The 27,002-nt window shown below is 44.2% G+C and overlaps 1 protein-coding gene across 1 annotated transcript in view; it reads right to left on the bottom strand.

Moving 5' to 3' along the window:
* Positions 1-1,908: 1,908 nt before the first annotated feature.
* The window catches only part of LOC117512204 (Krueppel-like factor 15), a 47,115-nt gene continuing 22,021 nt past the window's right edge, over positions 1,909-27,002 (bottom strand). Inside the window, exon 3 of the mRNA XM_034172193.1 lies at positions 1,909-3,432. Coding sequence (XP_034028084.1) covers positions 3,264-3,432 — 169 coding nt within the window. The 3' untranslated portion in view covers positions 1,909-3,263. The remainder of the gene's footprint in view (positions 3,433-27,002) is intronic.

Raw genomic sequence — 27,002 nt, 5'->3', positions numbered from 1 at the left:
CTCATTGGAACGTCAGATTGCATGCCAGTGCGGGGATCAAATTCTTGCAAGTGCAAGTGTTGGCCAAAAAAATAAATAAAAAATGTGCTCCCCTCTGCAAATCTGCATCTGGCGCCAGGACTTGTGTGACTTATATACCGAAAAAATCACACGTAAAACAAACCGAAATTTCATAGTATAATTAAAGTCACACATTTCATTCATTTATGGCTATTCATAAGGTTTTCATAATTTTAATGCTTTTATGAGGCACTAAATGTGCCTAAAACATTTGTACAGTCCTGTAAATACCTTACAAACTTTTGAATGTGCTACACAAACATTTTACAAAAAATATCTTGTTAAAATATATATATGAATAATTATGTACATTCTTTACATATTAAACAGAAAATCTCTCACAATCACAGAAATTCTTAGAATATTTCAGTTCTTTCTGATGAATTTACAGTATTTAGAATATACAGTATTTACATACAATCATGGATTAAATGTGACACACACACACACACACACACACACACATATATATATATATATACATATATATATATATATTAGTATGGAAGGAATGCCTGACAGCATTTTCAGCCAACGCTTCCTCCATGCAGCATCTCACTCAGGAACATCAAATCATTTTTTCCTCACTCATTTATCTCAACAAATCAATCATATCCAGAAACTACTTGGTACTCGTTCAAACGCTCCTGTCTTCAAACTATTTTTCTGACATACGCTTTGAGTTTTTGGCACAATGAAACATTCTTTGATCTGCGCAGCAGGCATTTTCTTCCCTTTTTTGGTTTAATTTAGCTGAGCAACAGAAAATGAAAATATAGAGCAATTTACACATGAAAATGTAACATGACAAAAACAAAGCAAACAAACAACAAAAAGCAAAACAATAATGTTCCCTTACAGTACATGATGAAGACAAATTTTCTTTCCTGGCAACAGATTTAGATTTTTTTTTTTTTTTTTTTTTTTTAAGAATGAATTCTGGAACAAATGCACTAAAAGCAAATGAAAAGGAGAATGATTTTTTTGGGATTTGTTGTTGTATGTCATTGCTCACAGTAAAATTTTAAGGAAATGTGTAACAGTGTTGTAAAATACCTTGCATTATACATTATTCCAGGTAAAGGTTTGTATGTGAACCTCTCACTTGTCCTGAAATTAAAGGGTTCATATTGTTCGCCTTTTCATCAAGCTGATATTCATCACCAAAACTAAACTATAACTAAATAAATGGAATTGAAATTTTAACAAGTGCTATAAAAGCTCACCACCATGCACTTTGATTGCCTCACTTATCTCACCAATTTAGTGGCTTTTCTTTTGTTTGTAATTCCAAAATGGAGACCACAAAATAAAACTTATTCCTCCACCTCTCTGATGACTCAGTTTCACGCAGTGTAACTGTACTCCTTCTGTATTTCTTTCTGTTTTCATTTCTGTGTTCTCTACTTTGTGGTAGAACAGATTCATATTGACAGACACAGATGTTTTAGTTTAAAAATAACTTGAGGGAATGTCTATCCATTTGCACGAATTTATGGATGCTGAAAGTAGACTTGTGCAAGTACGCACACATCTACGATGACTGAGATTTATTGAGGGGAGCTACATGTAAACATGGTGCTCTGACACTGGTGAAAACAATGCCTATGGACATTTTTACTTATGTGCAAACAGAGTTTTAGCCATAATTCTACACAAAGTTTTATAAATGAGGGCTCAGGTGTCCCATAAACAAATATTAAAACCAGTTGCCAAAACCACCCCACAGACAGGTGATGTGTCTGAATTGTCAACTCTGTAATAAATAACCATTTCTTTGCATGTTGCTTTATGTGGAAATTAACTGCCATTTGCTCTGCCCCAAAACAGAGGAAGGACATTTAATCGTTTTTCTCCCAGGAAGCACGAGGGCACATCAAACAACGTGGAGATCGGCTCAGTGGAATTGTCCCTCACTGCTATAAAATTCCAGGACAGGACTTTCTTATATAGGTCACAGAAGTCTGAAATTAGCTGTTTCAGATCTAACGACTGCTCACAGAATCAGCATTTTTGTAATCAGAGAAAAGACAATCATGACTTGTGTGGATGTGCAATATAAAACCCCAGTCACATGTACAGTACCAATCTAAAGTTTGGATACACTTTCCCTCACTTTTGACTGGTCATGTCCATGTAAAACATAAGTGAAAACTGATTTTGCACAAATCCTGCAGAAAGTCAAGGGAACTTAAATGAGAAATGACTGAGTATTTTGCATGCAGTCAACAAAATATGATAATGAGAGGACTGCCAGATCTATTGTATATAGATCTGTTTTGACTGAGCACTCCGATTCTCTGTTTTCATGATGCAAAGCTGCAAAAAATCGTGAGATGAAATAAAACTCCCTCAATTTCTGCCTCAATTTGAAATGCTTGCCTCTGCCAAATTCCAAATTAGTTTTAATCCATAACGATCAGACAGATGGGAGACATGATGTGCAACTTTGTGACCAACTGAGCCAAAAATGCAATATGAGCAAAAGATCAAGTTTGGCAACAAATTCAGTATAAAAAAAATATTCAAATGTTAAAATCTTCCATGTTTATATGAAATGAGAGCATGATAGTACAAGTCATATCAGGACAGCTATAGTGTTTAAGATTAGTAAACAAAATTAAAGGACTGTTGAGGCACCATGTATTCTGGTATCAGGAAAGAAAACCGACAATGCTCCAGTCATTCTCACTGTGTCCAAATGTGTGTCCAGACCATTGTTGCCTGGAAAAACATCCAAATTAAGCAAATAAGAGTTTTGCTCATATTACTTTCCAAGTGAATTTGGCTACAGAATGAAGAATATATATATATAGAGTCATATTACATAATGTAACATTTAATGATGTAAGCCTTTTGACAAGCACATATATTGTCATCCAATAGAAATTAAAATCTTCAAATAACAAAAAAACAAAACAAATGAAAAACAAAAACTGAGTCAGATAGAACATGTAATATACAAGAAGCTTATTCCACCTGTGAGGGTGTTGTGTCAAGTAACAGTTTCGTCCAGTTCCTCGCCACCCAATAAATTATCACAGTACCACGAATGCACATCACGCATACATGTTTGAACATAAACACCACTGATACTCACAAGTAAAGAAAGCATGGCACAGGCCACAGTCCAAACCTCTCTTTTGACTCACGCACATTTGCCCCCCATTCCGTGTCAGTCTGTCAGCACGGGGTCAGAGGGGTCAGTTTGTAGAACGCCCTGTTCTGCTGCTTCGTGGAAATCGATGGACTTTGAGATGTTTCGACAGATGATCACTACGGGCAAACTTCTTCTCACAGATGATGCACTGGTACGGTTTCACTCCGGAGTGGGAACGTCGGTGTCGGGACAGCTCGTCGGAACGGGAGAACCTGTAAAACATTACTTATGAGATAATGGTGTATTTTAAACACCTCCACCTGTTATTAGTTCTGACATTTCCATCACACCATAATACTCAAACAGAATAATGTATAAAACTCATCAATTATCTATGAATGAGTACATTTGTTTTAAAATAAAGTGCATTCATGCTTCAAGCTGCTAAACAACATGTTGTAAAAAGTCACATTATTTTTATATAGGAGTCATGTGAGATATGTGACGCTATATGTATGTATGCATCACCCTGCTGCTCCTCTGTGAAGTTAAAGGGCCGACCCATATTTAGCTCCAAACACACAAGTACTGCATATCCAAGCACAGGCTATTCTTGTCCTGTTGCGATCGGGTCTCGATGGGCTTTTGCACAGCTTGGATGTCATGAGAGCAGAGGGTTAAGTAGTGCACATGTAAGCAAGTGTGAGTATGTTTGCATTTAATTGCTTTGCATTTGTGAAGCTGTTAAGATTGGATTAATCTGAAACACAGATTGATTTCCTGGCGCATTTCCTCCTCCACCACCAGCAAACTGAGGTCCTGGTGGTGATAATTCACAGACATAAAGTCATCACTCAGTTATTTCATATCATTTCCGCCCTCAACGTAAATTACACAACCAGTCTGTTCATCATTTTAATGGCACTGCAATAAAAGGAAGACAACTGATAGAGTTTATGAAGCCAAACATTTGAAATAGAACAATAGTTTGTTGCCAGTTTTACTTTAGACATCTTTTTAAGCTGCCTTTTTGAAATGGATCTGACTAAAACCACTATCATACTGCATGTGATACAGTGAAGTTCATTCTGGATGCAGAATGACGTCAGAGAAACATCCAATTTGGATTTGGACGGTGTAAAACCTGGTAGCAGTAAAACTGCAAGTGTTTTAGAGAGAGGCTGGGAGTACGGGTTGCACACCCGAGTCAATCAGTCAACTTCACATCTGTAATGACGTTTTAAGCTTGATGCCAAATAGTCACTGATCATGTAGCACACGGTCTTCCATACTGCAGTATCAGAAGGACATTCAACCCCCACTCTGAGAGACCTCCCCAATACGGAAATCAGACACAACTGTGTATGAGAGCCCAGAGTGAGGCAGCAGACCAGCAATGCCCAAGACTGACTAAGTGAAGACCACCTTCCAATTCCTGCTACTATGTACATGTGTAGAGTTGCCTGGTTGTGTCCAACACTCTGGATGTAATTTGCAAAAACTGTGACTGGAAGGATCGTGATGATAAGGAAAAGGCTGAAAGCTGGTGTCACACAGGACAACACGACATGCTCAGGATGTATCCACTGGTGTGTAAAAAGCACAATAATGTGCAATCTGGATCCAAGACTTTGATCAATGGTTTCAGTCCCGCAAACAGCAGACAACAAATGACCAATAGCTGTATTGGAAAAGAATGAAATTCCAAGGGTTAAAAACTTCATAACATGCACCAGGATGACCACTTCCTTCCTGTGAATAAGGTGAGTTTAGTGTAAAATATTCCCTTACTGATATACACAACAGAGGGAATCTTTTTTTTTTTTTTCTTATTCTGGCATTTAAACCTTTTGTTTTTCTCTCAACCTTTTGTTTTTTGTTTTTCTCTCAAATTACAGCCACAGAAGCCTATAATTCCTTCAGAGTTGTCATAAGTGTCTCTGTGGTTTCTTTCACTCGACTCCATCTTCCTTGACTACTCATTTGTTGAGAACTACTCAAAGACAGATTGACCATACAGTACCCCATAATGTTTGCATTTCTTAATGATTTGATGTACATGACGTCCAAGAAACCCTTCATGTATCTTTACCATGGCTTCTCTAAAGAAACGTTTGGCTGCTCCTAGTCAGCAAAACAGATCAAGTACAGATCTGCATTGGGATTTGGCACATATTTTATGCTGGATACCCTCCCTGACACAACTCCGGTTGTACAGGGAGAAACATACACAGCCCCTGGTGTTCCCAAGTGGTCTCCTTGCCAAGTACTAAACAGGACCTATTCTGCTTCACTTCAGAGGTCTGACAGGACCAGATGTGCACAAAGAAAACTGGTTGTAAAACTTGTGATTTGCATTTGTAATAAGCTATATATTTAGTTTGTATATGGTGAGTAACAAGGTAAAAATAATAATAACAACAAATAATGACATTATTTCAAACACGTGACATCAACAGGTGATTGAGGAACAAAGATGGGCAAATGATCTCCAGTTTATGAACAAGTGTGTTAGATTATATACTTATGTGCACTTATAGAAATGTTTCAAAACAGGAAGGAATGGAACTGCATATTTCTCAATCTGGAGAGCATTATATCTTGAAATAATTCAAAGAATCTGGAGGAATTTTGGTGTATGAAGGGCAAGCATGAATGCCTAAGATGAGCACTCAGGATCTCTGATGCCTCAGATAACACTGCATCAAGAACCATCAATACCTGATATAACCACATGGTCAAGATGTTGTGTGGGCCGCCAGAAGAGGAGGTACTGCTGGCATTTGCGCCCCCTGTTGTGGGTCCGTGTACCTACACTTTCACAACAGGATATCTCGGCCAACGTCATGGACCCCCAGGGGCGTCGACCGGCCGTTGAACGGCCAATGGAAGAGCAGGGCACACAGGCGTCTGCAGGAGGAATGATCGGTGAGTTGCAGCGAATCCTCACCGCTTTTACGGCTTGGCTGGATCTGATGACCGAGTAGAACGTCCTCCTTAACCGCAGGGTGGAGGCTCTCGCCGCGCAGGTGGAAGCGCGCCCTCAGGGCGCTGCTGCGGCTCTCCCTCCTGTCGATCCTGTGCGCAATAGTGACATTCCACAGGTCGTTCAACGACCCCTCCCACCTTCCCCTGAAACATACATAAGCCCTCCAGAACCGTACGGGGGTTGTGTGGAGACATGCGCAGACTTTCTTATGCAGTGTTCGCTCGTCTTCGCACAACGTCCCGTCATGTACGCGACTGATGCTAGTAAGATAGCTTATGTGATTAATCTGCTTCGTGGCAAGGCACGCGCTTGGGCTACAGCGCTCTGGGAGCAAAATTCACGGCTCCTTCTGACATATGATGGGTTGGTGAGGGAGTTCAGAACAGTGTTCGATCACCCAAATAGAGGAGAGACCGCTTCAGCCGTGCTGCTGTCAGTGAGACAGGGGCGCCGGAGCGCAGCTGCTTATGCAGTCGACTTCCGCATCGCGGCTGCGAGGTCCGGCTGGAATAGCACTGCCCTCCGCGCCGCCTTCGTAAACGGACTATCGTTGGTCCTGAAGGAGCACCTGGTGGCTAAGGACGAACCGCGGGATTTGGACGGGCTTATTGATCTCGTTATACGATTAGACAATCGGTTAGAGGAACGCCGTCGGGAGCGAGGCGAAGGACGTGACCGGATACGCGCCGCCCCTCTCCCTTCCGGGTTCGAAAGGGGCCGCCCTCCCCACGCTCCACAGCCGCAGCGCTTTGTGGGGCAACAGCTCCCCCTGTTGACGTTGTTAGGGAGACGCACAGGGCCAAAATGGGGAGGCTGATCCGTGGAGAGTGTTTTCTCTGCAGCTCAACAGAGCACACACAGAGAGACTGCCCCAAACGGCCAAGACGTCAACACTCGCCCTTAGAGACTGGGCTAAGGGGGGGTCAAGACATTCAAGTGAGACACACACAAATTGCCACACGACTCCCAGTCACAATCCTGAGCGGGGATTTAACCCTTCAAGCCCGAGCACTGGTGGACACGGGGTCAGAAGGGAATCTGCTAGACAGCGGATGGGCAAAGGAGGTAGGGCTCCCTCTGGTGGCGCTTCCTTCGCCATTGCAGGTGCGGGCACTAGATGGCACCCTCCTCCCTTTACTCACACACAAGACACAACCAGTAACTCTGGTGGTGTCTGGAAACCACCGGGAGGAGATTGAGTTTTTTGTAACTCCTTCTACCTCCCGCGTGATTTTGGGCATCCCATGGATGTTAAAGCACAATCCCCGGATCGATTGGCCGTCTGGGGTGGTGGTTCAGTGGAGCGAAACCTGCCATCGGGTGTGTTTAGGATCCTCGGTTCCTCCCGGTTCCCAGGCTAAGGAGGAGGTCAAAGTCCCTCCCAATCTGACGGCAGTGCCGGTTGAGTACCACGATCTTGCTGACGTCTTCAGCAAGGATCTGGCACTCACCCTTCCCCCGCACCGTCCGTATGATTGTGCCATTGATTTGGTTCCAGGCGCTGAGTTCCCGTCCAGCAGGCTGTACAACCTCTCACGACCTGAGCGCGAATCAATGGAGACCTACATCCGGGACTCATTAGCTGCCGGGCTGATCCGGAACTCCACCTCCCCGATGGGGGCAGGTTTCTTTTTTGTGGGCAAGAAAGATGGCGGACTTCGTCCATGTATTGATTACAGGGGGCTGAATGAGATTACGGTTCGCAACCGATACCCGTTGCCATTATTAGATTCCGTGTTCACCCCCCTGCATGGAGCCAAAATCTTTACTAAGCTGGATCTTAGAAATGTGTATCACCTGGTTCGGATCCGGAAGGGAGACGAATGGAAGACGGCATTCAACACCCCATTAGGTCACTTTGAGTACCTGGTCATGCCGTTCGGCCTCACAAACGCCCCCGCGACGTTCCAAGCATTAGTTAATGATGTCTTGCGGGATTTCCTGCACCGATTCGTCTTCGTATATCTAGACGATATACTCATCTTTTCTCCGGATCCTGAGACTCATGTCCGGCATGTACGTCAGGTCCTGCAGCGGTTGTTGGAGAACCGGCTGTTTGTGAAGGGCGAGAAGTGTGAGTTTCACCGCACATCTTTGTCCTTCCTCCGTCGCTCCTGATCCGGCCAAGGTTGCGGCGGTGAGAGACTGGCCCCAACCCACTAGCCGTAGGAAGCTGCAACAGTTCCTCGGCTTTGCAAATTTCTACAGGAGGTTCATTAAGGGCTACAGTCAGGTAGTTAGCCCCCTGACAGCCCTGACCTCACCAAAAGTCCCCTTCACCTGGTCGGATCGTTGCGATGCCGCGTTCAAGGAGTTGAAACGGCGCTTCTCGTCTGCACCCGTTCTGGTGCAGCCCGATCCTAGTCGCCAGTTAGTGGTTGAAGTGGACGCCTCGGACTCAGGGATAGGAGCTGTGCTTTCCCAGAGCGGGAAGACCGATAAGGTCCTCCACCCGTGTGCCTATTTTTCCCGCAGGTTGACCCCGGCCGAACGGAACTATGACGTCGGCAATCGAGAACTCCTTGCGGTGAAAGAGGCTCTTGAAGAGTGGAGACATCTGTTGGAGGGAACGTCCGTGCCATTCACGGTTTTCACTGACCACCAGAACCTGGAGTATATCAGGACCGCCAAGCGGCTGAACCCCAGGCAAGCCCGCTGGTCACTGTTCTTTGGCCGTTTTGACTTCCGGATCACCTACCGTCCCGGGACCAAAAAACAGAGATCGGATGCCTTGTCCCGGGTACATGAAGATGAAGTCAAAGCGGAGTTGTCGGATCCACCGGAACCCATCATCCCGGAGTCCACTATCGTGGCCACCCTCACCTGGGACGTAGAGAGAACCGTTCGGGAGGCCCTGGCACGAAGCCCGGACCCCGGAACTGGGCCGAAGAACAAACTATACGTCCCACCAGAAGCTAGGGCTGCAGTCCTGGACTTCTGTCACGGCTCCAAGCTCTCCTGTCATCCAGGGGTGCGAAGAACCATGGCAGTTGTCCGGCAGCGCTTCTGGTGGACGTCCGGGATTATATCCAGGCCTGCACCACCTGCGCCAGGGGCAAGGCTGACCATCGCAGGGCATCAGGACTACTCCAGCCGCTGCCTGTGCCTCATCGCCCCTGGTCCCACATCGGCCTGGATTTTGTCACGGGTCTCCCGCCGTCCCAGGGTAACACCACCATCTTCACGATAGTGGACCGATTCTCCAAGGCAGCCCACTTCGTGGCCCTCCCGAAGCTCCCAACAGCCCAGGAGACAGCGGACCTCCTGGTCCACCACATTGCCCGGCTGCATGGGATTCCAACAGACATCGTCTCCGATCGCGGTCCCCAGTTCTCCTCGCAAGTCTGGAGGAGCTTCTGCCGGGAACTGGGGGCCACGGTGAGTCTCTCGTCCGGGTACCACCCTCAGACCAACGGGCAAGCAGAACGGGTAAACCAGGAGGTGGAACAGGCTTTGCGCTGCGTGACTGCCGCGCACCCGGCGGCCTGGAGTACCCATTTGGCCTGGATCGAGTATGCTCATAACAGCCAGGTGTCTTCAGCCACCGGCCTCTCCCCTTTTGAGGTATGTCTGGGGTATCAGCCCCCGTTGTTTCCGGTGGTTGAGGGAGAGGTCGGTGTGCCCTCGGTCCAGGCCCACCTACGGAAGTGCCGTCGGGTGTGGCGTGCCGCCCGTTCTGCTTTGCTAAAGGCCCGGACGAGGGCAAAAGCCCATGCAGACTGTCGGCGGGCCCCGGCCCCTGCGTATCGGCCAGGGCAGGAGGTGTGGTTATCCACAAAGGACATTCCCCTCAAGGTGGACTCCCCCAAGCTACAGGACCGTTACATCGGCCCATTTAAGATCCTCAAGGTCATCAGTCCAGCCGCGGTGAGGCTTCAGCTTCTGTCCTCACTGCGGATCCATCCTGTGTTTCATGTGTCCCGAATAAAACCACATCACACCTCACCCCTCTGTACTCCGGGTCCGGCACCGCCTCCTGCCCGGATCATCGATGGCGAGCCGGCTTGGACTGTATGCCGGCTTTTGGATGTCCGTAGGATGGGCCGGGGCTTCCAGTATTTGGTGGACTGGGAGGGGTACGGCCCCGAAGAACGCTCCTGGGTGAAGAGGTGCTTCGTCCTGGACCCGGCCCTCCTGGCCGATTTCTACCGCCGCCACCCGGACAAGCCTGGTCGGGCGCCAGGAGGCGCCCGTTGAGGGGGGGGTCCTGTTGTGTGGGCCGCCAGAAGAGGAGGTACTGCTGGCCCACCACCAGAGGGCGCCCTGCCTGAAGTGCGGGCTTCAGGCACGAGAGGGCGCAGTCGCCTCACAGGAGCAGCCAGGGTGACAGCTGTCACGCATCACCTGCAACAGCTGTTACCCATCATCTGATCAGCAGGGGAATATCAGCAGGACGACGCCTCCACCTCTTTGCCGAGATATCGTTCTACCTGGAAGGTAACGTGCTCAGGTGACTGGTTAACAGTGATCTTTTGTGACTTTTGTGAGTTGTTTAGCTGACTCCTTTTCCAACGAGTGGTGGAGGTAGTGTTCCTGCCGTGCGGATTCCTGGGTGCAGACGCACCCACATTTAATTGTTCTTTTGTTCCTCGCCAGCAGTACCAGGTCCGACACGCGAAGGCAGTGGCCACCTGGGAGTTCGGGACTTGGCGGCTCCAGTATTCCCGGGGTCTGGTGGCGGAGGAAATCGTGTGGTTCCGGTTCTGCTTTGGACAGACGTCTCCTATCTTCGAGCCTGCCCACACGACACCTTTTGTGATTTGGCTTTTGTCTATTGTTGTAATCTGATTGTATTTGTTGTGCCCATTCACAACAGTAAAGTGTTGTTATTTGACCTCATCCATTGTCCGTTCATTTGCGCCCCCTGTTGTGGGTCCGTGTACCTACACTTTCACAACACAAGAGATTGCTTTGGGAAACCTTTGTCAAGCAGTACAATAAGGAACTACATTTACAAAAGCCACATTGCCAAATTTTACTAGGCAAGAACAAGGCCTCATGGTAATCTTGTCAAGAAGCAGCATCCACTTCTCTACATTTGGAGGCATCTGGGTTGGACCATCACATAGTGAAAATGTGTATTGTATTGTGGTCAGACTAATCAGTATTCTGGATCTTTTTTTGGAAGAAATGGATGTTGTGTGCTCCAGGCCAATGATTAAAGGACTACCCAGATTTATCAAAGCAAGGATCTGTCATGGCATGGGGTTGTGTCAGTGCCCTTGCCACAGGGAATTTACACTTACACTTACGAGGGCTGTCCGTAAAGTATAGGTCCTTTTTATTTTTTTCAAAAACTATATGGATTTCATTCATATGTTTTTACGTCAGACATGCTTGCACCCTTGTGCGCATGCGTGAGTTTTTCCACGCCTGTCGGTGACGTCATTCGTCTGTGAGCACTCCTTGTGGGAGGAGTCGTCCAGCCCCTCGTCGGAATTCCTTTGTCTGAGAAGTTGCTGAGAGACTGGCGCTTTGTTTGATCAAAATTTTTTCTAAACCTGTGAGACACATCGAAGTGGACACGGTTCGAAAAATTAAGCTGGTTTTCAGTGAAAATTTTAACAGCTGATGAGAGATTTTGAGGTGATTCTGTCGCTTTAAGGACTTTTCACAGTGCGAGACGTCGCTCAGCGCTCTCAGGCAGCGTCATCAGCCTGTTTCAAGCTTAAAACCTCCACATTTCAGGCTCTATTGATCCAGGACGTCGTGAGAGAACAGAGAAGTTTCAGAAGAAGTCGGTTTCAGCATTTTATCCGGATATTCCACTGTTAAAAGAGATTTTTGTAATGAAAGACGTGCGGACGGGTCCGCGCGTCGGGACGCAGCCGACGCAGCGCGGCGGCACAGGAAAAACACCTCCGTGTTGATAACCATTTGTTAAAATCCAGTTGGCTTTTGATGGCTTTCAGTGGAGTGAGTATATGAGAAATTGTTTATCAGCTGGAGATGTTCCAACTTGTCCTCAAGGCTTCCAACAGAGGTGTTTTTCCTGTGGCGGAGCGTCGCGGCGGCTGCTGGCCAAATTCATCTAATACCGCTCGCATGGCACTTAGAAAATGTGTGGCCAGTTGCACTCTTGGCATGACAACAGACTGCAGACAATCACTGTCATACTGCTGTGAAATTTGCCTAAGTTCCCCATGAGTGTGACTTTGCAAACACACACTGACACGTGGGTGTGTGTGCTCCACTCACGGGAGGTGTGGCTTCTGACAGAAGCAGCTGTGGTGAGCTATCATTCTGCACATGGCAGCTAGACAACACCTACTGTGTTTGTACAGTCATGGACTAACAACTGTCCACTGTGAGGCACATGTCTCTGATTGCTGTATTTACGTGGACATAAATAAAAACATATATCGCCATGGTGGCGACAAGCTGCAGCAAGTGAGCATGCACACAGAGTGGAGACTGACAGCCCCCCAGGTTGAAACGGACCTTCAGATCAGAACACACAGCGGGTGATCTGACCGTCATGTCACCCATGTGAGCTCTGTTCCACATGATGCGGTGTCTGTGCTGTGGTGCACCGTTCACAAGACACGCGTGTCGAGCAGAACACGTGCGCGGCCGACTGGACGCACCTGACCAGTAGATGTGGACATCAGAGCACACTGCTTCTCATTCATGTCATTTCATGACTGTATGTCTGTGACCATGGGTCATCTACAGAGGAACAGACGGATCATATTTTTATTGCTCGCTTGATAACTGTGGTGTTTTTATATGGTGTGGGATTTTAATTTTTTTTGTAATATTTCCATGTCCTTCCTGATATGAGGCAGATTGCCACAGCTTTCAAAGAACAGCTCTGTAGCTCAGTGGTAAAGTCTCTGACTGGGAAGCAGAGGTTTTGAAAGGCGCGAGTTTGCATCCCGGGTGGTGTGTTTTTTTTTTTTTTTATTGTTCCACATAAGCGGCGTGATGTGGTTCCACAGGTACCAGGTTGTTAATTTTTTTTTTATTTATTCCACATAAGCGGTGTGATGTGGTTCCACACGTATCAGCTGGTTTTTATTTCTTCCAGATAAGTGGCACCATGTTCCTGCTCGACGGACACTGGCACGTGCATGAACTCTCGCACTGAGTTCGTGCATGCCTGCCCGTCGACGCGATGGGGGTTGTATTTGTTAAGAGTTTTCATCAGTTTAGTGAGAGCTCTGATGTTAGCATCTCCACTGAACCTACAACATGTAAAGTATATCACTTTTATTATATTTCATGCACTGTGAAAGCAAACTAAACCAAAGGAAATCTGCAGCATCCCAAAATTTTAGAACCAAAAATGATTGATAATTTCCTTCATTCATGAAAATTCAGTAAGATCAAAAGCCCTGTCACCAACACACCACAAACCAGCTGACTCCCATAACAAGATACACATTTTCACCTTAAGGTGTTCTCATCCCACCTTCCCTCCCCTTCATCTCCCATCCATCTCCTGATTCCCCATCTTCCATTCCAACAATGAAGGCATCCAGATCCACCAGATGGTGCAGGCAGCCTACACTATGATGATGGATCTCTCACACTGGGTCTCACTGTTGTCTGCAGACCCTCCCCTGGGCAGACAGTAGCAACATAATCCTCTGCTCTTCCAGTTATTCCACCCATTGCAGTCAACTTTCTGTATTATCTAGTGTAGGGACATTAGGGCTGCATTTATTGATTATTTTAGTAATCAATTATTCTGGCGATTAATCGAGTAATCTGATAAAAAAAAAAGTACTTTTGTGTTTTTAAACATCAACAATCCAGGGCTCTCCCTAAGCAATGGCACAATGTCGCTGTGCCATCAGACAGATTGTCAAATTTAGTGCATCCCTTTACAAGTTTTGGATCTTTCCTGGTGTCAGGAGCTCAGCCAAAGTCAGGCCAAAGTCTTGACATTTTGCTGAAATGGTGATGGGATGTGGCTTTCTGTTTTTTGTTTTCCCCAACTTGTAAAATTTAACCATTTTCAAGTTTTTTTTTTTTTTTTACTTGGTGGACTGGGCCCCTGCATGAATTTTTTTTTAAATCCCTCTTCCTCTGCGATTCAGCTGATGCATCACAGCTGGAGGTTAAACATGCAAGCCTCGCAGTCACTTTTTTATTATTATTTTATTTAAGTTACCGTGTTTGTGACGTGTTGTGCGTTGCCTAAAAAAGTGAAAATTAAAAAGCAAAACACAGAAGAAAGAGTGGACTTTCAGAGACTGTTTGTCAGTGTGTTCGGGGACAAAGCTGTGACATACTGAGCCGCTCGCACCGTGCAGAGAGAGACAGCAGCTGGCCAAATAGCCACTCCCCACGTAGCGCGGAGAGCAGCCAGCGGATGAAACATCCATAGCAAGCTATGCCAAATGACCAGCGTGGACCGTCTTTCTCCTAAAGGGCTTTATTTCACTCTGTGTGTCCCGTTTGAAAGCGGTAGTTTTTGGCGCGAAATGGATTAGCGCTTACACCATGTCTTACACGGAAAGCACATGCTCTAGTCTTGTTCTGTTTTTTTTTTTTCTGGGGACGTTACAGCACCACACACAGGACTGGCATATGTACTACAATGTTAAATGAAGCTTCAAGGCACAGAATTTGCCTTGAACAATTTTTTGTAATCAAATTATTCGAGTTACTCGACTAATCGTTTCAGCCCTAAGGGACATAATCCTTAAAATGCTTGTACACATTGTGGAGTGGCAACCCAATTTTTAATACAGTGGAATACAGTGGAAACTGGAAGGTGGAGTAGATTAGAGATTAGATTAGATCGAACTTTATTGATCCCTTGGGAAGACTCCCTCAGGCAAACTGAGGTTCCAGCAGCATTGTATAGCAGCACACGGGGTAAGAAGCACACAGAGCATCAAAAGTGAAAGTAAAAAAATAAAACAAATAAATAAATATAATACACAAATATAAATACCAGACATACTGATCAAGACTGGTTTACTTACTACAACTGTTCCTCTCCTTCCCGTCCTCTGTCTTCCTGTTACTCCTCCTCCCCCTGAGCGAGGAGTTGTACAGTCTGATGGCCTGAGGGATGTATGTCATGGGGCAGGTCCAAATTTAAGTCAGCATCACATGAGAACTGGTATTTTTGCATTAGACTGAAGCACCACTGGAAGGCATGGTGAACAAAATTGGTTTGAAATACAGATGAAGCTTGCTTTCACATCGTTTTATGCATGTGGCTGCCTGAACTCCCTTCGTGTACAGCTAATGCACCTTCATTTAGCAGTGGAAAAAGAGAACAGAATACATTTATGTCAGATTTTATGGAATAGTCACTTTTGGTTCTGGGTGCTTCTGTTTCCACTCCCGACTGTAGTATCCCTAATACATCATCGTGACACTTCATGAAACTGCCACAACATCATCCTGAAACACCAATAAGTGAATAGTTTATCTTTTGCATTATAGTACAGTGCAAGACAGCACTATTTTCCTCACAATATTTTAAAAATGGTTGGTTTACTTGGCATGTGTTTCATCTGAAATCGAGTACAATGATGATGCCGGGAGCTTTTTAATTGAACATGGGATATTTGTTGGTTCTATAAGGCTGGTTTGAATGCTTCAGATCCTGCTGATCCACTGGGATTTTAATGCACAACCATTTCCTTGGGCTCCAGAATATAGCTGCCCCCTTCCCCCAAATAATGAGTGGTGGTTCTCAGTGTGAAAATGCCTTAATGCTAACAAAAATCAAAGAAGACTTGCCAGACTGGTTTCAGCTGGTTTAAAGGTACCACAAACTCAACAAGGGCAATCAGAGATTTCTTACGTCTACCAATCTGGATCTGGATCACCTCCAAAATTTAATGGTGTCTTCAATGCCATAATATCTATCTGTGGTGTAAATTTGGTGAAAATCTGTGAAGTAGTTTTGAAGTAATCTTTCAAAGCCTATATAAAGTAAAATCTAGATCCAGAATCTGGATCTGAATCCAGATCACTTCCAAAATTCAGTGAAGTCTTCCATGCCCTAATATCTATTTTCTGTGCAAACTTAGTGAGAATCCATGAAGTAGTTTTGACATAATCCTTCAATGCAAATATTAAGTGAAATCTTGATCCAGAATCTGAATTCGGATCTGGATCACCTCCAAAATTTAATGATGTCTTCCATGGCCTAATATGTATCCGTCTTGAAAATTTAGTCAAAATCTGTGAAGTAGTTTTAATGTAATCCTTCTAAAGCCTATATAAAGTGAGTCTTGATCCAGAATCCATATCCAGATCCAGATCACCTCCAAAATTTAATGGAGTCTTCCATGGTCTCATATCTATCTGTGGTGAAAATTTGATGAGAATCCGTGCAGACGTTTTGACGTAATCCTGCTAACAGTAATCCTTCAAACCTGTATAAAGTGAAACTTGATCCAGAATCTGGATTCAGATCTGGATCACCTCCAAAATTTAATGGAGTGTTCCGTGGCCTAATATGTGTCCATGGTGAAAATTTGGTGAGAATCCGTGAAGTAGTTTTGACGTAATCCTTCAAGGTCTATATGAAGTAAAACTTGATCCAGAATCTGGATCCAGATCCAGATCACCTCCAAAATTTAACAGAGTCTTCAATACTGTAATATCTATCTGTGGTGTAAATTTGGTTAAAATCTGTGAAGTAGTTTTGAAGTAATCTTTCAAAGCCTATATAAAGTAAAATCTTGATCGAGACTCTGGATCTGAATCCAGATCACTTCCAAAATTCAGTGAAGTCTTCCATGCCCTAATATCTATTTGCTGTGCAAACGTAGTGAGAATCCATGAAGTAGTTTTGACATAATCCTTCAATGCAAATATTAAGTGAAATCTTGATCCAGAATCCGGATTCAGATCTGGATCACCTCCAAAATGTAATGATGTCTTCCATGGCCTAATATGTATCCGTCTTGAAAATTTAGTCAAAATCTGTGAAGTAGTTTTAATGTAATCCTTCAAAGCCTATATAAAGTGAAACTTGATCCAGAATCCGGATATGGATCTGGATCACCTCCAAAATTTAATGGAGTCTTCCATGGCCTTATATGTATGGTGAGAATCCATGAAGTAGGTTTGACATAACCCTTCAAAGCCTATATAAAGTGAGTCTTGATCCAGAATCCAGATCCAGATCCAGATCACCTCCAAAATTTAATGGAGTCTTTCTTGCCCTAATATCTATCTGTGGTGAAAATTTGATGAGAATCCGTGCAGACGTTTTGACATTATCCTGCTAACAGTAATCCTTCAAACCTGTATAAAGTGAAACTTAATCCAGAATCCGGATTCAGATCTGGATCACCTCCAAAATTTAATGGAGTCTTCCGTGGCCTAATATGTCTCCATGGTGAAAATTTGGTGAGAATCTGTGAAGTAGTTTTGACGTAATCCTTCAAGGTCTATATGAAGTGAAACTTGATCCAGAATCTGGATCCAGATCCAGATCACCTCCAAAATTTAACAGAGTCTTCCATGGCCTCATATCTATCTGTGGTGAAATTTGATGAGAATCCGTGCAGACGTTTTGACGTAATCCTGCTAACAGTAATCCTTCAAACCTATACTCAACAAACATATAAACGCAACACTTTTGGTTTTGCTCCCATTTTGTATGAGATGAACTCAAAGATCTAAAACTTTTTCCACATACACAATATCACCATTTCCCTCAAATATTGTTCACAAACCAGTCTAAATCTGTGATAGTGAGCACTTCTCCTTTGCTGAGATAATCCATCCCACCTCAAAGGTGTGCCATATCAAGATGCTGATTAGACACCATGATTAGTGCACAGGTGTGCCTTAGACTGCCCACAATAAAAGGCCACTCTGAAAGGTGCAGTTTTGTTTTATTGGGGGGGGGGGGTACCAGTCAGTATCTGGTGTGACCACCATTTGCCTCATGCAGTGCAACACATCTCCTTCGCATCATCCATGAAGAGAACACCTCTTCAACGTGCCAAACGCCAGCGAATGTGAGCATTTGCCCACTAAAGTTGGTTACGACGACGAACTGGAGTCAGGTCGAGACCCCAATGAGGACGACGAGCATGCAGATGAGCTTCCCTGAGACGGTTTCTGACAGTTTGTGCAGAAATTCTCTGGTTATGCAAACCGATTGTTTCAGCAGCTGTCCGAGTGGCTGGTCTCAGACGGTCTTGGAGGTGAACATGCTGGATGTGGAGGTCCTGGGCTGGTGTGGTTACACGTGGTCTGCGGTTGTGAGGCTGGTTGGATGTACTGCCAAATTCTCTGAAACGCCTTTGGAGACGGCTTATGGTAGAGACATGAACATTCAATACACGAGCAACAGCTCTGGTTGACATTCCTGCTGTCAGCATGCCAATTGCACGCTCCCTCAAATCTTGCGACATCTGTGGCATTGTGCTGTGTGATAAAACTGCACCTTTCAGAGTGGCCTTTTATTGTGGACAGTCTAAGGCACACCTGTGCACTAATCATGGTGTCTAATCAGCATCTTGATATGGCACACCTGTGAGGTGGGATGGATTATCTCAGCAAAGGAGAAGTGCTCACTATCACAGATTTCGACTGGTTTGTGAACAATATTTGAGGGAAATGGTGATATTGTGTATGTGGAAAAAGTTTTAGATCTTTGAGTTCATCTCATACAAAATGGGAGCAAAACCAAAAGTGTTGCGTTTATATGTTTGTTGAGTGTATATAAAGTGAAACTTAACCCAGAATCCGGATTCAGATCTGGATCACCTCAAAAATTTGTTAAGTAAGTAAATCTGTTAAGTACTTTTGACGTAATCCTTCAAAGTGTATATTTAGTGAAATCTTGATCCAGAATCTGGATCTGGATCCAGATCACCTCCAAAAGTTAATGGTGTCTTCCATGGCCTACTATGTATCCATGTTGAAAAGGAAAATGTGAAAATGTGTCCACCCTAAACACAGGCTCACCAACACTGGACAACGGTAGATTTGTCGTGTGAAATTAAGATAGTCAAGTCAAAAAGAACACAAAAGCATGGATCCATTCTGAGTTCCAGTGACAGTATATTATATCCATTTTCAGATAATTTCTTTCTTTATTTAACCACTCCTTGACTAATGCACCTGGCTAACACTTCTGCCATGTTTAATCTATGGCTAGGACAACTAGTTGCAATAGTGGGCTATAATTAGCTAGCACTAGAAGATGAGAACAAAATAAGTTAAGACAATAAATTTCCAACAATTTAAAGGTAAATCAAGAACATACATAATCTGTTTCAAATAACTGTTTAAGTCCAAAGGACATATAACAATGTGCTGTGGTGAAATATAGTCATTCTTCAACATAATCTGTCAAAATTATTTGTGTTTTACAACTTTTTTAAAAATGTGTACATCCCTTCCCTTCACAAACCGCGGGTGTATCATGCAGAAGGCATAGTTTGAGCTCACGTTTAACCCCATCTTCACTATGTGGACAAACACAATAGTAAAGTCACCGTGAATTGAGTAAAATATAATCATGCCTGGAGCTGGTAGAAAGTGTTGTGCCTCTGGATACCGGAGCCAACCACACACAGGCATTCAGTTTTGTTCAATTTCCTAAAGGATCATCTATTATCCACACAACTGACTCAAGCTGCAGACACAAAGCGCTGATTAAGTAGAGTATTAGCTGCAACACTGAGGATTGCTGTTTTGAAGCCAGATGGGTAGTGAGTGATGGGAGAAAATGGCCTTAGTCAGAGAGGTGACCAAGAATGGTGGTGAGAGGAGAACCTTCCCGAAGGAGAACCATCTCTGCAGCAATCCACCAATCAGGCCTGTATGGTAGAGTGGCCAGACGGAAGCCACTCCTTAGTAAGCACATGGCAGCGCACCTGGAGTTTGCCAAAAGGCACCTGAAGGACTCTCAGACCATGAGAAACAAAAAGATTGAACTCTTTGGTGTGATTGCCAGTCGTCATGTTTGGAGAAAACCAGGCACCATCCCTACAGTGAAGCATGGTGGTGGCAGCATTATGTTTGTCAGGATGTTTTTCAGCGGCAGAAACTGGGAGACTAGTCAGGATTGAGGGAAAGATGAATGCAGCAATGTACAGAGACAACCTGGAAGAAAACCTGCTCCAGAGTGCTTCTCAGAGTGGGGCAATGGTTCATCTTTCAGCAGGACAATGACCCAGCCAGATCTCAGACCTAAATACGATCGAACATCTGTGGATAGATATAAAAATGACTGTGCACTGACGCTCTCCATCCAACCTGATGGAGCTTGAGAGATGCTGCAAAGAGGAATGGGCAAAACTGCCCATCGATAGGTACCCCAAGCTTATTATTATTTGTTTTTAATGAATTTGCAAAAATTTGTAAACAAACAAATAAAAAAACCTCAACTATTTCATGTTGTCATTATGGGATGCTGTGGGTAGAATTTTGAGGTTAAAAAATTAATTTAGTCAAGTTTCGAATAAAGCTGTAACATAACAAAATTTGGATAAAGTGAAGCGCCGTGAATACTTTCTGGATACACCATAAATATCCGAATATTTTCAACTGTCTGTCCTCATAAATGGATATTTGTAATTCTTTATGCATACTTGAGCACAATTTGTGAATTTGTAGGAAAATAAAATTCTGTGTCCCTTGCAGTCATGACGACTGGTGCAAGCCAAACAGTTCATGCTTTCCAAACACTGCCCAGCTCAATCTGCCGAACATTCACATCACTTTCGTCAGAGAAAATAACTGCTTTTGCTGGCAACAATGTTGACAAGGACAAGGGAGGTCTAAGTGGTTGAACTTCTTTTCCTGCACAGCTATCAAAAGCAGAGACAGAGTACCCTTGCAGAGATTGTTCCACCAACGACAAAGACCAAGCAGGAACCAACACAGGAGACCATCCACCAGCAGCCAGCACTCTCTTCACTTTAGGATTTCAACTACATATCTTACATCTAGTAGTACCACAGATACTACTATTACTACTAAGATACTAGATACTACTAAGATTGCATGGCATTCACTGTGTTGTTGTCATGTTTTTCGACTTGCAGTTCTCTAGGTTTTCCTAATTTATTAAAAGTAAATTTGTAGTTTCATTACTTAGACTTACCTTTCTTCCTTTATTTTCAAGGCTGGCCATCAGCAAATGGTACCCAGCCAGCCAGCTAATGATTTTCATTAGTCGTCCCAACCCTAATTGAAGTCATATTGGCTCCATCTGCTTAAACAGTTATGACCTTGAGTTTGATTTTTCAAGGTTACCCAAGGTAGAAGGTCATGTGAGCAATAGAAACTTGATAAATGATTTCATATTCATTTAATTGCAACCACAGGTGTTTCTTCGACATTTTTGGAAATGCCAATCTAAATACATATTATACGTACGAGGTCTGTTAGACAAGTATCCGACCTTTTTATTTTTTTCAAAAACCTGATGGATTTGAATCACGTGTGCTTGCATGAGCCAACCTTGAACCTTCGTGCGCATGCGTGATTTCTTTCATGCCTGTCGGATGCGTCATTTGCTTGTAAGCAGCCTTTGTGTGAGGATGGGTGGAGTCTCTCGTCATTTTTTCTTTGCAAGGAAATGGCGGAACGACTGGAGCAGCACGACTGCATCAAATTTTGCCAGAAACTGGGCGACAGCCAGGTGGAAACCATTCGGATTATTCAGACGGCTTTCGGTGACGATCCTATGGGCATCACACAGATTAAGGAGCGGCCGCACAACGGTGGAGAGCGCGCCACACTCCAGGCAGCCATCAACATGCTGAAATGACCGGATCATTCCAAAGTGAACGCTGTGATGATGTGGGACCGTCATGTGACTCTCCGAGAAATTGCAGAAGAGGTGGACATCAGCAGTTTTTTGGTACATTCCACTGTGACAGAAGATTTGGCCATGAAAAGAGTTGCAGCGAAATTCATCGGCACGAAGCTGATGGAGCAGCAAAAGCGCCTTCATGTTGAAGCCTCACAGGACATGTTGTGACATGCTCACCTCGTCCACAATTTCTCGGATAGTCACACGACTGAAAAGCCACTGAAAGCCGTCTGAATCTTCCAAATGGTGCAAGAGCTGGGCAAAGAAAAAATGATGAAAGGCTGCTTACAAGCAAATGACGCAACCGACAGGTGTGAAAAAAATCACATGTGCACGAAGGTTCAAGGTTGGCTCATGCAAGCACACATGATTCAAATCCATCAGGTTTTTGAAAAAAATAAAAAGGTCCGATACTTTTCTAACAGACCTCGTATATGTATATAAGGACTAGGCTGAGAGTTTGACCTTGGGATGTGACACTGACTTTTAACTGATTTTTTTTCCCCTCCAAACAAATCACTTTGTTATTGATTACCCCAAAGGTGGTCCAAAGATATTTGAGAAGATTCAGTCAAGCAACCTCAGTCAAATCTGTTGCTCTCATTATGTTCACTATCTGTCAGCTAGGACAGAATCAGAGTTCCATATGTCCTACTGCATGTGCAATTAACGCACTTCTAAAGGCAAAAAGACATAAGCACGATGTTAGGGCCTCTTCACACATAACAGGAAAGACACAGAAACCGGAAGAAAGTCCGCGAACCAAACACGAAATAGGGAACCGTGAACCATCCACCTGCTGTTGTGAAGGATGCACAGTCGCACAGGTGTGCACAACACACCGGTGACGGTTTTGTGCACACTCATGCGTGTGCATGAACACAGTGCGAGCAGTTGGAACGTGTTGCATCACATCGCGCCGCTGATGTGGAGGAAAATAAAATAAAAAAACAGCTGTATAATTAGTGAAAATCACTGGGTTGATATAAAGAATAAATAAAAGGGGATGCAACACAGAACCTTGTGGTTAAATAACCCTGGTTAAAAAAATGCCACTCGCATGATTTGAACCTGCAATTTACAAAAGCTCAGTTTAATAGATGGAAACTTTACCACTATACTACAATCACTGTCTTATAACAGAAGTGTAAATATGCATAAAATCAACAATGAGATAAACATATGTAAAAAAAAAAGTAAAAATAATAATAATAATAACTGACAAAATGCCATTTGTTATGGCATATTTTTGGTGATACGTGACTGAAAGTGGTGTATTTGTGGCACTGTTGGCTTGTCATATTGTCATAGTCCTGCGGCTTGCATGTTCTGCAGGAAACACGTGTTCTGCCGGACACGTGTGTTGGGCCGGACACGCGTGACATTCAGATCGCTTGCTGCTTGATATGATGGTCTATTTCACATGAAGCAGCCTGCCGAGGTGTGCTGTGCTGTGCTGCAGCCCAGCTGTGTGCGCTCAGCTGAGAGGTGCCTCCCCGTGCTGTGCACGCTGAGATGTGGCTGACTGGCCCCCATGTGATCATGTCTGTAAATGCATATCAGAATGTCATGCAAGTGTGCTCTCCCCATGTGTGTGTTTGTGTGTGTTTGTGTGTGTGTGGGGGGGTGCGAAGCATGCACACAAATGCGATATACATGCACGCCACGTGTTACTTTGCAACGTCACACTCGTGGGGGCAGTTCGAAAATGTGGTGCCGTTTGCGCTGTTAGCACAAAAATAGTGAGCACACAATCACTTTTGAGCTGGCAGTGAAATTTGTCTAAGTGTCCAGCAAGCAATGTTGGATGTTCATGTGTGTCAGCTGGAATTTGGCCAACACCTGCTGCGAGAGGGATCAAATGGGCTCTCACAGGGCACACTCTGTCTTTCAGCCACTGGTGTATGTGAATAATTGTAGCGACAGGTGTACGAGGCGTTTGAGGCGGTTCAGATTTTTCACGAATGGCATGTAATTCTTCCTTCGTGCACTAGTCAGCTTCAATTATGTTATGTGTGAAGGGGCCCATAACAATGTGTTTCTCATAAAGTGGCCAGTAAGTGTATGTTAAGTCTGGGGATATGCAGCTTTCCCTACAAAAACATCCGTTTCGTGCAGCAGCTTACGGTTGAGAAGAATTGGAAGTGGAAGTCTTGAATGAAACAGCAAATGAACACCAAGAAGATCCCTGACTGTTTGTCATGAGCAGCAATGATGACTGAAGATCAAAAATATTAAGTTTGGGAGAATCTGGAGAACTATCTTGAATTACAGTGGCTGGAAAAAATTCTGCTCTTCACTAAGAAGCTGCTGCAGCTTCTAGCGATACAAATTCCATTTTAAATTACACAATGTGCTGATGTTATCTGTGATGCACTGTAATGGAGTGTAGCAAGGATCCACAACAAATTTGATATGTCAAGAAACTTTACTCTGTAAAGGGTCAATCGGGTATCCACACTGTCAGTAGATTAAAAAAAACCCTTGTGCTGGGTGAGCAGTGCTTCTTCATGAAAGGCAAAAAAAAGCGCCTGTGTTAAGTTGTCTGTCATGTTTAGAGCTGCTAAAGGGATTTACAGAGCATCTTAATATAGCACATTGGGAACCATGGCATCATCACTGATAAAAATCAAACTATGCCAGTCTCATTAAAGCTCTCTTTGTGTGAGTCTGCATTGTTTCTTTATTGCTCTCTTCATGTGTGTTACATATACACACACACACACACACACACACACACACACACACACACACACACACACACACACACACACACACACACACACACACACACACACACACACACACACACACACACACATTTGAATCAATGAATTCATTAAATTTTGAATTTCTTCATGCTCCGTGGTGCATTCTGGTGCACTGTAGCCGTTAAATCCCATCTGGTTTCTGATCAATAGAAAGTTATATATGATACCAAAGTGTTAAATATGAAAAAATATTAATTGGTATTAAGGTCAAACGGTCACTGTATAAAGTGGATACTTGCACTCACTAGAAAAAAGTAAAAAAGTAAAAGTCCCAATACTTTTGTATGTTTTTCCATGTATATACCAGATTTTGTATAACAGATTTTTCTCACATCAGACAAACCGTCCCATCCAATCGCAATGCATTTCCATTAAAAACCCCTGTCATGTACCAGACAGAGCAGTCTGGGTGTGCCCAGTCACAACAGAGGTACAAAATGAAGTTAAGCACTGACACGAGCCGATTCAAGGAAAGTGGGCACTGTATTTCCTTGATTAAAAGGGTGTTTATTTTTTCAAACCTCAGTTCTCAGCAGGAAACCGATGGATTGCCTATTCCTGGTAGGGAATACGGTCTTGCCCCAAGTGAAGGAGTTCAAGTACCTCGGGGTCTTGTTCACGAGTGAGGGGACGATGGAGCATGAAATTGGCCGGAGAATCGGTGCAGCAGGGGTGGTACTGCATTCGCTCTACCATGCTATTGTGATGAAGAGGGAGCTTAGCGAAGCTCTCGATCTACTGGTCAATCTTCGTTCCTACTCTCACCTATGGTCATGAGGGTTGGGTCATGACCGAAAGAACTAGATCATGGGTACAAGCGGCTGAAATGGGCTTCCTCAGGAGGGTGGCGTCTCCTTTAGAGATAAGGTGAGAAGTTCAGTCATCCGTGGGGAGCTCAGAGAAGAGTCGCTGCTCCTTTGCATTAAAAGGAGCCGGCTGTGGTGGTTCGGGCATCTGGTAAGGATGCCTCCTGGGTGCCTCCCTAGGGAGGTGTTCCAGGCATGTCCATCTAGGAGGAGACCCCGGGGAAGACCCAGGACTAGGTGGAGAGATTGTATCTCCACACTGGCCTGGGAACACCTCGGGATCCCCCAGTCAGAGGTGGTCAATGTGGCATGGGAAAGGGAAGTATAAATGCAACACTTTTGGTTTTGCTCCCATTTTGTATGAGATGAACTCAAAGATCTAAAACTTTTTCCACATACACAATATCACCATTTCCCTCAAATATTGTTCACAAACCAGTCTAAATCTGTGATAGTGAGCACTTCTCCTTTGCTGAGATAATCCATCCCACCTCACAGGTGTGCCATATCAAGATGCTGATTAGACACCATGATTAGTGCACAGGTGTGCCTTAGACTGCCCACAATAAAAGGCCACTCTGAAAGGTGCAGTTTTATCACACAGCACAATGCCACAGATGTCGCAAGATTTGAGGGAGCGTGCAACTGGCATGCTGACAGCAGGAATGTCAACCAGAGCTGTTGCTCATGTATTGAATGTTCATTTCTCTACCATAAGCCGTCTCCAAAGGCATTTCAGAGAATTTGGCAGTACATCCAACCAGCCTCACAACCGCAGACCACGTGTAACCACACCAGCCCAGGACCACCACATCCAGCATGTTCACCTCCAAGATCGTCTGAGACCAGCCACTCGGACAGCTGCTGAAACAATCGGTTTGCATAACCAAAGAATTTCTGCACAAACTGTCAGAAACCGTCTCAGGGAAGCTCATCTGCATGCTCGTCGTCCTCATCGGGGTCTCAACCTGACTCCAGTTCGTCGTTGTAACCGACTTGAGTGGGCAAATGCTCACATTCGCTGGCGTTTGGCATGTTGGAGAGGTGTTCTCTTCAACTTTATGCGAAGGAGATGTGTTGCACTGCATGAGGCAAATGGTGGTCACACCAGATACTGACTGGTATCCCCCCCCAATAAAACAAAACTGCACCTTTCAGAGTGGCCTTTTATTGTGGGCAGTCTAAGGCACACCTGTGCACTAATCATGGTGTCTAATCAGCATCTTGATATGGCACACCTGTGAGGTGGGATGGTTTATCTCAGCAAAGGAGAAGTGCTCACTATCACAGATTTAGACTGGTTTGTGAACAATATTAGAGGGAAATGGTGATATTGTGTATGTGGAAAAAGTTTTAGATCTTTGAGTTCATCTCATACAAAATGGGAGCAAAACCAAAGTGTTGCGTTTATATTTTTGTTGAGTATATATATATATATATATATATATATATATATATATATATATATATATATATATAATTTTTTTTTTTAAGTTGTTGCAGTGTGTACGGC

This window comes from Thalassophryne amazonica, chromosome 6 (genome assembly GCF_902500255.1).
Source record: "Thalassophryne amazonica chromosome 6, fThaAma1.1, whole genome shotgun sequence".
Lineage (NCBI taxonomy): Eukaryota > Metazoa > Chordata > Actinopteri > Batrachoidiformes > Batrachoididae > Thalassophryne > Thalassophryne amazonica.
Note: the sequence above shows the minus strand (reverse complement) of the source record. Positions and strands in the feature narration are given on the sequence as shown.